This window comes from Poeciliopsis prolifica, unplaced genomic scaffold (genome assembly GCF_027474105.1).
Source record: "Poeciliopsis prolifica strain line A6 unplaced genomic scaffold, Auburn_PproV2 SCAFFOLD023, whole genome shotgun sequence".
In the NCBI taxonomy this organism is placed as follows: domain Eukaryota; kingdom Metazoa; phylum Chordata; class Actinopteri; order Cyprinodontiformes; family Poeciliidae; genus Poeciliopsis; species Poeciliopsis prolifica.
This window is the reverse complement of record NW_026562398.1, coordinates 2,421,628-2,438,088: the sequence shown is the minus strand read 5'-3', so window position 1 is coordinate 2,438,088 and position 16,461 is coordinate 2,421,628. Positions and strand designations below refer to the sequence as shown.

Sequence of the window (16,461 nt, the reverse complement as noted above, 5' to 3'; positions counted from 1 at the left end):
TCCCCTTTGCTTGATTTGCTTCTCATTTTCCTGTCATCCTCTTTTCTGAGGCTCATTGTCATCTTTTTGTTCACTGTTAGACACGTTCTTCCACCCTGTCATGCTCTTTGTAGTTACTGTTCTCTCATGTTTACTTGTTGGCATTTTTCCACCTTTCTTTTATGTTTGGATTTCGAAATGTGGTCTCTCCAGCTTCTTGTTTCTCCCAAAGTAGCGTTTTTTTCAAACCTTTCATCATCAGTTTCCTTACTTAGCATTCCGTGGGGAGGGGTTTCCTCCTTGTAAATGAACTGAATAAACAGTCACAGCACTTCCCACTGCAGCCAAGTTCATCCATTTACACTCACAGACCCCACACATCCATTTACCAAGCGGTAACCTAGGGTACTGTGATGTGATAGGAAGAACTGACCATTGAAGATATTTTTAATTTCATATTTTTAATTTCATATTCAGATCAGAGGGTCTTCAACTTGTGGCTCCCAAGCCAGAAGTGGCTCTTAGGTAAAATGATCAAGAGTCAAGTAATATTTTGAAAAACAGACTTAATAAGAACTACAAGTTTCATCACTTTTTTTGATGGAATTATTGTACATAATTTCCTGAACAGTATGATATTGAGAGTCCCAGTGATTGTTATAGGATCTGTTTAAAGTTCATTTCAAATATTAACATAACATAGAAAATTTTTTTTAGCCATCATCTCTTTAGAAAAGATAAGATTTCTCTTCATTCTAAAATCTAACACAATTAAATGTGATGGTTGATATTTAAATATTACAAAAGAATTTGCATATTGTTTAAAATTAGTACAAAATAGGCTCATGACTATTTGTTTCTCTACACTTCTAAGTTATATTACTACTCCTCTTTGATAATAAAAGTCTTGTTTTTCATTGCAGTGATGTTTTCTTCAGAGTTCACAGCGGAAATGCAGGGAAGAGTCCTTCATCTTTCTCTTGTAGTCTTCATCAAACTCTTCGTTCTGTGCCACAGTGAAGTAATTCTTCCAGTCACCAACTTTTCCTGAATAAATACAGGCATAAGTTGACTGCACTAGTGTTTGGAAGTTGATTTTGACATCTGATGCAACATGAAGTTATTCATCAAACCTTTTCTCATGAAGGGAGACACCTTGAAATCCATGACTGGCAGTGTGGAATAGTTGGCCATCTTGTTCTTTTTCATGTTGTCAAACTGCACTCCAGTTTTGATCATTTCCTTCTCCTCAGCAGAGGGAGACAAACCAATAAAGGAGCAAAGTTTCTCTATTTCCCGTCCAGTGTCCTGTAACCATGATCAGAGGTCATCTGTGCTTCATCACCACTTTGGCGTAAAATAAGGAGAAATCTGTGAAAGATTAAAACAAATTACCTCAATCATGTCTTCATAGAACATGTAGTGGATGTTTGAATGGGTTTGCTTTTTCTTCCACCAACCGTTCACATGGTCATACCAGGAGCCAAACACCACTGAATGGTAGATTAACAATAAAAGAAAGGTTTATGGTGGAGGAATTGTGTATATCTAGAAGAAAATGCACTTTCTTTAAATTAAAGTTTTTACAAACTTATAAAACCATCTTAAAGTAAAAAAAAAAAAAGTTATTTATTTATTGAACAAACATAAGCCAAATTCAGACAAAACTTGTGGAAAAAATGTATAGAATTACAAGGTTTGGTGTCTCTTTTGCAAGTACATAGAATGCATGGACAGAAGGCTTGCAATATGGACATTATTACTCTATGAACACTTAGAAGGAGATGATTTCATGCTTACTGTCTCCCTCCATAAATCTTTGGAAAAAGCTGTTCCAGTCTCCAGGTGCAGGTTGGACATTGTTCATGCAGTCGAAGTGGTAATAAGACACCATGTTGTCTTTTGCATTGCGGGCTACATAGATCAACTACCAAAGAAACAGATGTTTGTAAAAAAAAAATAAAAATAAAATACCGTTGCTGTGCGAAAATAAATATGTTCGGTATTTCAACTTGTTCTGGTCATGTTAAGAAAATGCAAACAGAGAAGGCTCGTTACCCGGCAGTTCTGCTCCCAAAATGACTTTGGCACAAATTGCACTGGAAAATGGGTTTTGATGAGTCGAGGGGTGGTAGGAAGCTTATCTGCCTGGTCTTTTCCTGAATAAGTATGCAAACAAAAAGTGCATAAATACAGAGATCCTCTTGTGTTGCTTTGCCTTTTACCCTAATTTGTGGGCTGCTCAAACCTTTCTGCCAAGTTTATATTGAGAAGTACCAAATCACTGACACTGGGGGTAAAAAAAAAGCCTATTCAATAAGAACAAGATTGTGAGGGTAAAAGAATAAAATCTGTTCTGAAACAGCATAGTGCATACCAGATTGATCTGACAAAACTGGCAAAATCAGAAGGGCTACTTATGATTGGGAGGATATTACTGGGAGGTCAGAGGTCAATGACCCAAAATAGGAAGACATTGCAAAGAAACACCTGGGAAACAAGTAATGAACGCAGCAAAACATCAATATAAATAAAAGCATCACTAAATAGGAAGCACTACTAAGCTAAAAAAAGAAGACGTACAAAAAGTAGTCCACAAAAGCGACAAACACAAGTCCTACAGATTACGATGTTTTATGATCTGCAGCTGAAAGTCTATTAAAATTTAAAGTGAGGCTGTTATAAATGAAGAATGCATCTTTTCGAGGACCTGATACCAAGTTTGGGATGGTCATCTCCAAAAAAGGAACTCTCTCATAGATAGGTAGTGAAGTCAGACGCTCCGGAGACGTCTTGCCAAAATACAGCAAGTCAAGCATTTGGGAGACCCATGTGGTCCCTGAGGAGATGAAGACAGATGGATATGATTAAAGATCCCAGCTGTTAAATTCATCTCACACACACATACATGAACACACACACACAGAGAGAGAGAGAGAAAGAGATCTGTGATCAATGAAACACATTGAAAGATTATGTAGACTTACCTGCTTTTGGATATGTCGCTATTAGTATGTCATCTGGTCTGGCCTGAAAATTTTGGACATTTTCCCAGTTTGTTGTGAAAATAGGAATCATTGCGACTCCATGGAAATCAAACAACTTTGGCCGGGAAGACAGATCCATCTTTTGATAAAGGAAAGTAAAAACTGATGTCAAACCATAAAGGTTTATGATGAGGAAGTGTCAGATTTGCAACATGAGCTGGAAACTCATAAGCTAAAGATTTTATAAAAAAATATATATATATATATCAAAACAAAACAAACACACACTTTTAAGGAAGCAATTGGAGAAAATGTTAATATTCAGCCTGAATAGTTATTCAAGCTATATAGTTTAGTGAAAGCTCTGGAGGCAAGGAGAAAAGAATGGAGTGGGATTTGCAACTCACAGTCCTGTGTGCATTTAAAGCAAAATCCTCAAATAAGCATTCTTTTCACTTGAGCACCAAGAGCTTAAAAGAGTTGAACTCCAGAAAATTGCAATGTTCAAAGAGGAAGTTGCAGAAGGAAAAACTAAGAAAACCAGCAAGAAATCACATACCTTGCTAAAGTCGAGAGACATGTTGCAGCTGGAGATAGTCCGCCTTTCCCTCCTGGAGTTTCCTGTTTGTACTGGAGAGCTGATCTGTTCTCTGCTTTGCAAATTGCATAACTCTTCCCTGTTAGCACAATCGCTCTTCCTGTTAGCACAATCGCTCTTCCTGGATAGATTTCAACTTTCAGCTACTCCTTATTGCAACATGCTTGAACTTTTGCCTTTGTTTTCTCGGTTACATATGAAGTTCACAAACTGAAAAAGCCATTTAGAACTCCAAAGCTTAATGTCTTCTGAAGACATTTGACCAATAAGATGTTTTAATTTTATGGTCGATAAATATGTGCTCAGATTTAGAAGAATGCATGATTTTGGGCTTTCTTCAACAACACATTTCATTTAAGAATGAAATAATTATATTATATTATTCTATTGATATTATTTTTAAATATTTTAAATACTTTACATTTAAAATATTAGTATTTTACAGTGTAGAAGATTTGTTGTTTACAACAACAAAAACATTACGACAATCATGTGAAATATAAGTAAAATTAATTTGTGAATAGTGGAATGTGAGTAAAGCAATAGCAATGGCAAAGATCTAATGCAAAAAAATAAAGAAATATTATTTATTTATAATGTTATCTTTTATTTCTAAGGATTATATATTACACGATGAAATATTACATTATTGGCGAAAATGTGTCAAAAAGAAAAGACAAAAAAAAATCAAGAAATAGAAAAAAATAATTAACAAGAAATCCGGAAGTGATGAAGCAGAAGTGACGCAACAGGAACTTCAAAAACGTACACAACAAACATGGCGTCTCTCGGCGAGGCAGATGCGAATGTTTCACACGTGGAAAAAAAGAAAAAGGTATGAATGAATTTGGATTCTTTGGTTGTTTTTTTTAATGAAACCCCATAAAAGCTGCCAATTACACCCTGCCAGTCATATTTCAGTGTTGAAATGGATGCTTTAAACTTTATGTCGTTTTAATTTAATGGTGTTGAACTGCCGCTCTCTGGTCATTTCCATCAGCCTCCAGTTCGTTACTGGCAGAAGACACAAGGTAAAACGAAAGATGACAACAAAGCTGAAGGACAACCTGAGCAGCAGAAGGAGAAACAGACTCGGATAAAAAAGAAAAGGAAGCGAGATGAACAGCCAAACGGTGGAAAGAAAGTCATTTCGGGGGTAAGAGTCTTATGTGACTGAGATCCACCACAAATGTTCCTGGATATTTGGCAAGATTTGTCTTAGAACTTCTTCAGGATGGACATTACACTGGATATCTGCCTTTGCTTCTCCAGACAAGCCTTTCTCTATATGCCCCCAAACAGTCTGAAGGGGATTAATTAGAGAAAAAATATCTGTTGCATTCCAGTCTGGTTCTTCCTGCAGAATATAAGTTAGTATTTAATATTTTCTTAGAATGAAGTGGCTTCTTTGTGTGGCTTCTTTATGTCAGTGAAGTTTACGAGGAACATTTTCAAGCGCCATTCCTTTCTGGAGGAAACATTCTGCTTTTCTAATCAAATCAGACTGACATGATTGATGGCTAAAATGATGCCTGCAGATCATTTTTGACATGAGCTAAAATCTATTGCATATTAGGTTTGTGTTATTAAGTTAGCCTTCATTAACTTCACAACTTATTGCCTGCCTTGTGATGTCTCTTTCTAGCAACTTAGAATAAATGCAAACCCTAACAACCTAATCTCTAAAGTTTCCTTTAAAAAAATAACAGTCAACAATCTCTGCTGGTCCTACTCTATGTGTTGTTTGTCCATATTTGTTATTTATTTATTTATTGTTTTAATGGACTTCAGTTGAAGGACAAAATCTGTTTAAAATGGTTATTATAAATCTGCTCCTGAGAGATTTAGTAACATTTCTATTTCTTAAATGGCTTCTAGCCGATGTCTGCTGTAGTTTCTTAATGATTTGACCACTTTATCATCTCTTGTCTTTTATGTCACATTAAACAAGAGTATCCTGCAGACATAGACTGTCTGAGTGTACAGTATCTCTGTAATTAGCTAATACTTACCCAGGCAATTTTTTTTGCAATTCGCATAATGCATACAATAATATTACAGTAACAATATATTTGCAATATATGTGTAGCCGAAGTACATGCAAAGTATTAAAGTAATTTATTATAATCTATAATCATCAGTTTATTATATAACTGTCCCATGAATATGGAAAAAGCTGCCGGGGATTGAAATTTACAATAAAGATTATGCCTAACTGAACGTGTTGAAACGTTATTGTAGCAAAAAGGCTCTTGCGTACAATATTTGTGCACCCCATTTTGTCTTAATTCATAAAGACATCATTTTATAACTTTGTAAATAATTGTCTTTCAGAAATCCGACCCTTTCCCCGGGCCTGCTCCTATCCCGAAAGACAAGGTGGAGAAATTCAAGAGAAAAGGCAAAATTAAGAAGGCAAGCAACTTTGTGCATAAACTGATTCCTCTTTGTGCAGTCCTTGTACCTCATCCCTGTACGTCTCTGGTGTCATTTCAGCCTCGTCGGCAGCATTACAAGCTGAAGGACATCATCACTCGCTCAGAGGAAGCTTCGGAAATGGCCCAGAAACAAGCTGCTCGATTTGACGTCTTGCTGCCAGAAGACGCAGGGTAATTTTTTCAGAAAAATAATATGCACCACTTTGGAGAGAAAAAATGCTGTTTTGAAGCCATTTCACTTTAAAACATTTCTTTGTCTGATGTCAGCTTTTTAGAAGGAGATGAAGATGAGGATACGTGCATGATCTCACAGGAGGATATCGCTGATGCTGTGGACATTACATCTGGAGCAAAGGTACAAATACTTTACATGAACTATTACTCTGACAAAAACTCACTGCAGAAGTAAAGTTCTTTTTTACATATAGAAGTTTGTAGTAGATAATCATAATATTTTATACCATAAGTCATCAAACCATTACGCTTGTTATTAAAAGATTATTTAACTTTATTCAATGAGAGGAAATGATTTCATAAATGGGTAAAATATAAGTAAAAATTTGAAATCACAAATAGCCATCATGCCAGAATATATTGTACAAATTTAATCCGAGGAGCACTTGTATTAGAAGTCTAAAATAAATAAATAAATAAAATTCTGGATTATAGATAGTTTGATTCTTTGTTTCTAAATGTTTCAGTGTAGGTGTCACTAGGGGGCACTGGAGAGCTGGACACTAAATGACAAAAGAGACTTTTTGCACACAAACAAAACACCTACAAAACATTCCACTGAGTATCTGGTTTTAGTCACACAGTTAAAAACCAGATATTGGCATATTCTGCATAAGAAAAGCACAATCTTTTTATCTCACAGTCTAAGCTAAATGTTTCCTGTTTTAGGTCAGTTATGATTAATATTATTTCTGTTTGTTAAAAATCAAAAAGACAAGTGAGTAATTTCTACTTCCTTCATATTCAGAAATGAACATGATTTAAGATTGCAATGCATTTAAAAAATAAAATTTAGCCATATGAGAATATAATGGATTTTTATGCTTCTTCACAACTTTCACGCTAATTAGAGGTACACGTGTGATTTCCAATATTCTTAGAGAAGCAAGTATTCCTTGCTCTCACCTAAGGTCCAAAGGAACAGAAATTGTAGTGGTTGGTACTAATGAGCATCATTAAATTTGGAGGAGAAAGTTAAAAGCTTTCAAGTCCAAAAACACGTGTTCGCCACAACATTTATGTTGTGAATTTCACAACATAAATGGCATCATGAGAGGAGGAGTGGAAGTCATCAGTGGAAATGCTAATGCACCAACTCATGTTAACCAGTGAGTTGGACACTGACTCAAAGCGTAGTCCCAAAATGTGTCACAAAGTAGCTTGTGGTTGATAAAGTCAGTGTTTGGAGCAGTAAACCAAAACCCCTGACCTAGAAAATCTTTTAAGAGAGCTGAAAAGGCTTGTGAGCAAACTTGTTTCACCAGTTATGTCAGCTGTGAGAAATACGTGGACGGACACCCAACATGTCTAGGTTACTTTCTGGAGATCTACCTAAATATCTAAATTTGAAAAAATATTGAAATAATTTGAACAATCTTGACTGGCCTAAAACCATGAGGAAGAAACCCATTTGCTGTTTATTTTTTACATTTATTTCTTCTCTTCAGTCTAATCAAACTGTTTCAATGCCATTTGCATTGTAAAATACATTTTATCGCACCAAACCATATATGCAAAAAGGATTGTTCTCATTACATTTTTTTCTAGTCCTGCTAACATAATTTTTTTTTACTCTCTTTACAGTATTTTAATCTAAAACTATGTCAGTTTGGTCCATATCGTCTGGATTACAGCAGAACAGGACGGTGAGTATCGACATGCATACTCGATGTTGGGCTTATGATATATGAGATGTGATTTATGTTGCCTGAAAAGGAACAGTAACAACAGAGCTTCTGTTATCATCTTAATTGTTAGGCCTGGAGGTATTTATGATTCATATACACTTTTTTTTTCTTACAGTCACCACCAAGAGATTTTAAACTAAACCGCTCAACATATTTTTAAATCACAAGCATACTAATCATGAAACACAGATGGTGCGTGCTTTAAAAGCTCAAGCATGTTTGTCTTTGAAATTTTGTTTGCTGTATTCATCACCTCACAGCTCTTACAAGAAAAACAAATGTAATTTATGTTTGGGAAAATGCAATTTTTGCATATAGAATTATGGCATACCTGTCCAGTGTTGCGGAAATTCTTTCATAAAGGTTAGAGAAAACTGTTCAGAAATATCCTTTATTCAAAGACAGAAGCAGATGAGCTGCAAAGGAGAAGCAGGACCCTGAAACGAAAGTTACACACATCCTTTATACACTTCACAATTAACTACATCTTGTTTTTACACACCCACAGACGGGTAAAAATTACTTCCCCCAGGAACTTGATGCATAGAAATAGTGTACAAACTGATGTCTGCTTGAACCCTTCTTGTTCTTTGTGGTTTTCACCCATGTTGCCTGTCCTTTCGGGTGCATGTGCTTTTTACACTATGTGTTATCATTCTGCTTGCACGCAAACATTTACAAAGGAAATAGAACAGATATGTCAATATATGAGTTATAAATAAGAATACAGACATATGAATCAATTCAGCTATTTCACCAGTCATACAGTAATAAATGGTTCTAAGTAGGATAAAATAGCATGTGATTATGTTTCAGGGCAAATTTTATTTCTGTCTGTTATTTGGTCCTTTCATCAAAAATACATATATAGGTAATGTCTGCTGATGCTGTAAGGGGTTTTTAAGACTGGCTGTTTGGACTTTCTGTGTCATGTTTCAGAGAAAATAAACATGTTCCACTTAAACTCTGTGATATTCAGACATAACGTTTAATGGGAGCAAAACTTAAAGTGAGTGTGAGTGAATCGTGGTAAACCTCCTGCATGAAGCATCCCAATATGAACTGTTTTTATACATTTTAATTCAAAGGTAACAAAGAAATGACATTAATAACTGCTGATGATCTTGGGCACATCCTTATGAACCAGTACACTTTAGAATGCTTGAACTATGGGAGGCTTAATGTCAGATGAGACTGATAAGATACAATGTTTTTTTAATTGAACATCAAGTGTGAAATAATGTTACAATGTGTAAAATAATAAAAATAACACTGCATTTCTCTCTGTTAATGACATCAATTTTGGAAATCCTTCCAGGCATAAGTTGACTCCCACCACAATCCCCAATAAGCCTAAAGTACTTTCTGGAACCAAATAATAAAAAAAAATGCCCAAAATCGTTTTGCCCTTATAAAAGTGTTTTTGTTCCGTTTATGTTTACTGTTAATAATTAAATGTTTTCGCTGTAGTTTTCTATAACCCATTATAACCAAATGTGACTTTTTAGTTTTGAAGTATGTCGTGATGCATTAAATTCAAGATGCATTAAATTCAAAACACACTGTCCTTTATTTAAAAATGCTGAGAAACATCTTTACAAAAAATGTGTTTGCTTAGGGGGGGTGTTTACATCAAATTTAGCATCTTTTTTTTTTTTTTGTTTTTGTTTTTGTTGTTGTTGTTGTTTGTTTGTTTGTTTGTTTTTTTCCCGGACAGCGATTTCGGGAGTTGAAAGTCAAAATGCTTCCTTCATCCCAATTACGTCCTGATCAGTGTCATGTTGTTTTTGCTTCAGCGAGCTGCTGCTGGGTGGAAGGAGAGGCCATGTAGCTTGTGTAGACTGGCAGTCCAAGCAGCTCATGTGTGAGCTAAACGTCATGGAGTCTGTCAATGATGTCAAGTAAGTTTAAAGAAAAGGACAAAAACATTTGCACTGTGCTCAAATATTCACATTGTGGGTTTCCGAGTCTTACAGAGTTTGGTCTGTGTTTCTTTAGGTGGCTCCACACTGAACACATGTTTGCTGTGGCTCAGAAGAAGTGGCTCTACATCTATGACTCTAATGGGATAGAGCTGCACTGCATTCGTAAGTTTAACGACGTCTTACGAATGCAGTTCCTCCCGTACCATTTTCTCCTAGCTACTGCGGTGAGTTTAACCTCCTGCCCATCATTTATTCAGGCTTTATATATTGGTTTTTCTCTGGATTGGTGTAGATTTTTTTTCCTTTTTCTATTTTCTAAAGGAAAAATCTAATAATGCTTCATAAATCTATTTATTATTAAGCTATCATGTTGGTTTGTATTACATTCACCTACTTTATTTTTAATTTGCCAGAACAAACTTTTATCTTATAGGTGACTTATTTTCTTTCCTCAAAATTTTAATCAAAGAAATCATTCCTAGATAATGAGAGTATTGCCTATTTTGAGTCCTATTCAGACTGAGCTGTTTTTGGGCCTCTTGTCACTTTAAATCCTAATGTGCTGCAAGCGATGGCCCCCAACTCAACATTCAAACTTGGCACATGAAAGTGGCTGCAAGCAGATGCACAATTATACAACCTTACATGTTTGAAAAGTAGAAGTTGAGCCTTCTGCAAAACAGCAAAAATGCAGCTAGTGGTTTCTGGGTGATGGTCAACAACCCTCCTGCATGCATTGTACATCACATAAAACGGTAAAATCAGCTGACCAAACATGCTGGAGCTCAGCAGACACCAAAAACATTAACTGACTGGAGTGGGTTTTTTAAAAAAATACTTGGGCTGGTTTTAGAAGCAGTGGAGGTCCAATTGGGAATATAAAGAAATATACAAAATATGAATTTTGTATATTACATTCACCCTAAATATTTACCCATTAGGATTTATTTTGTCACTAGATACCAAAGTTAACCAAGTGTAACTAACACCCCTCTAAAATAAGCTCTGACCCTGGCTAATTTTGGAAAATTCCAGCAAAGTGGGCGGAGCCAAGAAACATGGCTGAATTGATGACTGAGTGGAGGGTGTGTGTGTAGCTGTGATCAGGACGAAGGAAGCACTGTTTTGTTGTTTTGTTTATACACTTTGTTGCTATATTTATGACTATGCACATTAGAATGCTTAGAATAAAAAAATAAATCAGCCTGAAAATGTATGGAGTTTTTGTTATAGAAAATGTGTAGGAACATCGTAAATTTCCATTTATTCCATTAAGACAGTTTCCTAATCACGGTCTAAACAAAGCCAGAGTTTTGAATATAATGTTGAAAAAAGTAATCAGAGTCTTTGAATATTGACTGAAGAGTTTCATTGACTCAAAGCAGGCATTTGTGGTCAGAAGACTCCTTCTGACTTTTGAATGTGTGCTTCATATTTTCATGCAGGGATCTGCATGTGTTCTTTACGGTTTAAGCTGATTGGTTTCACCACTAAATGGTGTGGTTGAAATTAAACCGCCATTTTTACATCTTTTATCCATCTTGAGGGAAGTGACAGAGCCACATAAACCATGAAAGGACAGCAGAAAAATGGGATTACAGAACAAGTATAGTAATGAGCATCATTAAATTTGGTATACAAAGATACTGTATCACTGTATACAGTGATACAGTATAATATAATATCAGTAAATTGACAGAAAAAGGATGAATGGTTGCCTTGAAATTCTCTATCTCTTTAGGAACCTCCTAACCCTTTCTTACACTAGTTCCAAGTGTAGTGAGAAATATTTTCTCCCTACACTACTACAGTTTTACTGTGTATAAAACTGGCACCTGAGCATGTGACTTTATGCTCTGTGGAGCTTTCCTGCAGCAAATTACTCACACTTGACATTACTTATCGTCCCAAATGTGCAACATATTGCAAGCCTATTCATGTTCTCCTCAACTTTCTCACCTTCAGCTTAGAAACGTGCTGTTGCATTAAATCACAACAAATGTCATGCTAAGACACTTTGCAAGTGCCTTAGAACTTGTAAAGTGGCGTCAAATTACGAAGTCAAATTTCTTTTAAGTCATACTTGATGTATACATATACATATGTGTCATCATGCATCCCTTATTATACCAGAATTGGTCTCTAATGAATGTTTTTATTGGTTAGAACCCATTTATCCCCAAATTATTCTAGTTTGCTCATTCTTGCCTGCAGAGTGCAACAGGCTTCCTCCAGTACTTGGATGTGTCCATTGGAAAGGAGGTGGCAGCCATCTGTACCAAGACCGGCCGGCTTGATGTGATGTGCCAGAACCCTCACAATGCTGTCATCCACCTCGGCCACCCCAACGGCACAGTCACGCTTTGGTCACCCAATCAGAAAGAAGCCCTGGTCAAAATGCTCTGTCACCAGGGTGGCGTCCGTTCAGTTACTGTGGATAAAACTGGCACGTGAGTCACATGCAAGATGCTCGATTTCTTATTGAAAACATTTTGAAGTAAAAGTTTGTAAATGCTTGTAAAAAATAGCTGCAGTAGAGATTGCATTTAAATGCCTTCTTTTTGTCTTTAATACTTGTTGTGTTTATTCCTCCATCATTTATATTTGACACCTCTCTTGACAGAAAAATAAGTATTTTGCTTTATCTTTATTGCTCCAACAGTTTGATGTGAAAATTGTTCAGCAAAAACACTAAAAACTGACGTGACAATCAAGTGCTGTCTGACTTTTTCATTGCACCATGAGCATGTTAATCTGCACTGTAATTTGATAACTTTGTTTTGATAAGCAGCCTTTCATAATGACCTTCAGGGCTTTTTTTGTGTCTTCTGGCAGATATATGATTACATCTGGAATGGATAAAAAAATGAAAGTGTTTGACATCAGAGCTTTCAAGCCCCTCAGGTCCTACTTCCTTCCCACTGGAGCTTCATGTTTGTCTCTGAGCCAGAGAGGACTGTTGTCTGCAGCCACCGGGGACATTGTTCAGGTGACTGTCTGCAAATCACTTATCACAGATATAGTGATCTGATTGCAAGGAAATGGGTTTTCACTATCTTGATGTGGGTGGGAAACTGCAGCGTTTTAAGAAGTGATTTGCGAAAGCTGCAGTGTGTGATTTTTATAAGTAATATACTTTCAAATATTTGTCAAAACCGCCACTATTTTGTGTCAGCATAGAATGAGACAAATGATCTGTGATTAAATGACACTCCTTTTCCTCCTCCAAGTGCTCCTACTGCCATCTGCAGAAATACATTGCAGATGGCAACCACACAACCAATCAGAGCCAAGAGGAGGGTTTTTTTCTTTGATGCTTTGTAACTGTTTTTACAGGATTAAAATGTTTTTGCCAACTGCGACAATAATTTCTTAAAACAAGAATTTGGTGTACAAGTTTTAATATTTTTTCTGTTCCACATCTGGTCAATATTCATACCTCCTCTTGGTTTATACATCTCTTTACATGTTGCAGGACAACTGCATTGCTATAGTTATTATTAATCTCCTGGTATAATTTTTGCTAGATATCTGAGGATTCCTCTTCTCACAGTTGATGGAGTTGATTTAAATATTTCTGTTCCCTGTTGGAGGAACAGGATTATTTAGCAGGAAGGTTTCAGAACTTGAATTTTGTTTTGGTTTAGAAAGTAATCTATAAATCCTTTCAGTGAATGTTGGTAACTTTTTTAGTCTCTCCCTCCAGGTTTACAGGGATGTGTGGAGCACACCAGTCACTAAACCCTACATGGCTCACCGGGTGCGAGGGTCAGTTTGGGGACTTGGCTTTTGTCCCTTTGAGGATGTCCTTGGAGTTGGACATGGAGAGGGTTTCACCAGCATGCTCGTACCAGGTCAGCTCGTCTTTGTAGCTTTCAGTTAAACATAACCTCTCCGGTATTTGAGCTTTCATGCACAAATACAGCATTGCAATGGGGTTTTGCATAAACTCTGTGGTCAAACGACATAACATTATTGCTCATGCCTCTAGGTTCTTATGAGCAAGGATGGATGTTTGCCTTCATGTATGCAGTTTTCTAGTATAAAGCTTCAATGTCGATAAGAAAATGTAAAAACCAAACTTTGCACTTGTTTCTTTAATTATTTGGTGTCTGGTGAAGCACAAAACACTTTTGCAGCACAAAATAACTATAATTTTTTTTACCATTTTTAACATTTATTCATTTTGTATATGAATAGAAATATTGCTCTATTTTAAGAAAAAGCTTTTCTAAAGATGTTTGTTCACTATACTTTGGCCCTTTTTACAATCACAGGAGCTGGGGAGCCTAACTTTGATGCCCTGGATGCAAATCCATACCGCAGTACAAAGCAGAGGCAGGAGTGGGAGGTCAAGGCTCTGCTGGAGAAGATTCAGCCTGAACTCATTACGTTGGACCCCTCAGAGCTGGGTCATGTTGATCGTACCACCTTTGAACAGAGGCATCAAGACAGAGTTGAAGCTCTGGTCAGTTGTTAGACTTCTTTCATAGATGCAACTCTAGACATGATTTACTGCACTGAAGGTGTAAAATGTGCAGTTTGTTAAAGGATAAGCCTTCTCTTTCAGGGCTTTGATCCTCTTGCCAAAGAGAAATTTGTTCCGAGACATAAGAAAAAAGGTCGCAGTTCCACTGCTGGTATTGAAAGGCGGAAGAGGCAAGTGGCCCATGAGGACCAGAGGGTAAGCATTTCCTTAAAGTTGGCCCTGTAATATTTCCTCATTTTTCAGTTAAAAAGAAGCATTTATGTGGGGATTTTGTGATAGGCTGACAAAGTAGTGGATAGTTGTGTAGTGGAAGGGAAAAAAGGCATTGTTTTGCACAAATAACATCTGAACAAAGCGATGATGAATTTTTATACATCGAGTCAAAATTATTGTAATGTCACAAGTTTCTGCAATTACTGCTGGTTTGTCTCTACCAGCTTTGAGCATCAAAAAGCCAAAAGCTTTGCTTATTCCACATATTCTCTGTTAGAATTTGGTCTGGACTTTGACTAGGTCATTCTATGAAGTATGAAGGTGATTTGATCGAAGCTATTTCTTTCCAGCTCTGGCTGTTATGTTATCCCTCTATCTTTCTACCCTGTCAGTCATTCAATATTTGGTTCCATTGTCTGTTGTATCTGCTGTTGTCTTTCTCCTCCCTTTACATTTACTGGTATTTTATACTTTTATCAACCTATGTACACAAATGGTCAGACAGTGGAAAACAAAATCTGTAACCGTGTGAAAAGTTTTTATTGAGACTTTCCCAGAATAACTAGATTTAAATGACCTGCAGGTCAACTTCTGACTGCAGCTGGTTGCACCTACTTTTAATTGTGCTATATTGGAGCTAAGGGGTAGAATACAAATGCATGCCACACGTTTCAGATTTTTATATATTGGAAATTAATAAAATATTTATTTCCTACCACTTCACAATTATGCATTACTTTGTGTTGATCACAATGAAAGACATTGAAATTTGTGATTGCAATTCAACACATGTAGAAAAAGATAAAGAGGTGGATATATTTTTAAAGCTGCTATATGTGTCCCAAGTCCTTTTTTACTGTATTACATGGTGCTGAAGGAAGGCCTCACATCTATTTCTTTAGGTATGGAAGCTAAAGTATATGAATCTTAAGAGGTTTATTCCTCTTAATCTAACAACCATTCAAACAATATTAAATTTCTTATTCATTATCAAATGATGATTTTTGTGATCACCTTTTTTGTTGATGTTTTTCATGTCATTAAAACCGCCTACTTGTTCTCCAGAATGTCTATAATCCATTTTGCTTGCTGGCTGTTGCAGGACGTCATCAGAAAATCTGTGGAGGACAGAATGAAACTGGAGGAAGAACGAAACAGGATGAAGGAGAAGAAAGCAGCACTGTCTGGAAAAAAATCTGCTCTAGACAGATTCAAAAAATAGAAAAGGACTCTTTGTGCAGCTCAAACGCAGTGGGCGGGATCTTTGACCTTCACGTTGAAACTTTTTTAGGACTCGGTGGTCTGCTGGGACATCGAAAGCAGAAGTTCATGGTGTTGTGCGCAGCCACAGGATGCAACATCCGGCCTGGATTCTGATGGGAAACAGTTCATAAAATCAATGTTGAGAGCACCGGTTGGTCTGCTCTACTTCCTGACTGTAGCCTGGAGCAGATTCTGTTTGTGATCATGTGGTGGATGACAGCAGTCACCCAGATTCTTCTTTTAGTACTAATAAAAACTTTCCCTGCATGTTTGACCTTGTCAATTGTGTTTTTCTTTTGCTGAGATAATTTCTTTCATATTTTTATAGAAACAAAATGAGCAGACTGCTATGCAGTGTTGCTTCACAACAATTTAAAGGGATAAATGCAAGAAAATAACGACATTCAAGGAAATGACACTAAATCCATTTAAGTTCACAGGTGTCATTTGGATTCTGTTTAAATATTATGAAACTTCTTTTAGATTCATGACAGAAAATTATCTTCTTCAGTTAAGTCCAACATGATTCACACCTCTGGAAGATTTAGAAAAACTTTGTCTATTAGAAAATGAGACAGCCATGTTAAAAAATAGCATAACTGTTTGTATTCAAGTTTTGCTAAAAAAAAAATGCGTGTCAAAAAACA

The 16,461-nt window shown here is 36.3% G+C and overlaps 2 protein-coding genes across 2 annotated transcripts; one reads left to right on the top strand and one right to left on the bottom strand.

Annotated features, from left to right (window-relative positions):
* Nucleotides 1-311: 311 nt before the first annotated feature.
* LOC129370263 (cytosolic sulfotransferase 3-like) lies at nucleotides 312-3,606 on the bottom strand. Its single transcript, XM_055046108.1, has 8 exons — nucleotides 3,526-3,606; nucleotides 2,967-3,105; nucleotides 2,690-2,818; nucleotides 2,038-2,138; nucleotides 1,780-1,906; nucleotides 1,375-1,472; nucleotides 1,113-1,287; nucleotides 312-1,026 (listed from the first exon to the last, which is right to left on the bottom strand). Exons 1-8 carry the CDS (start codon nucleotides 3,544-3,546, stop codon nucleotides 914-916), a joined length of 903 nt encoding a protein of 300 aa, XP_054902083.1. The 5' UTR covers nucleotides 3,547-3,606; the 3' UTR covers nucleotides 312-913.
* A 722-nt stretch (nucleotides 3,607-4,328) lies between these two features.
* wdr46 (WD repeat domain 46) lies at nucleotides 4,329-16,086 on the top strand. The gene is made up of 14 exons (XM_055045808.1): nucleotides 4,329-4,399; nucleotides 4,565-4,720; nucleotides 5,899-5,979; nucleotides 6,061-6,173; nucleotides 6,270-6,357; nucleotides 7,821-7,882; nucleotides 9,721-9,825; nucleotides 9,923-10,073; nucleotides 12,064-12,299; nucleotides 12,685-12,838; nucleotides 13,556-13,703; nucleotides 14,127-14,317; nucleotides 14,420-14,533; nucleotides 15,654-16,086. Exons 1-14 carry the CDS (start codon nucleotides 4,343-4,345, stop codon nucleotides 15,771-15,773), a joined length of 1,776 nt encoding a protein of 591 aa, XP_054901783.1. The 5' UTR covers nucleotides 4,329-4,342; the 3' UTR covers nucleotides 15,774-16,086.
* The last annotated feature ends 375 nt before the right edge of the window (nucleotides 16,087-16,461 follow it).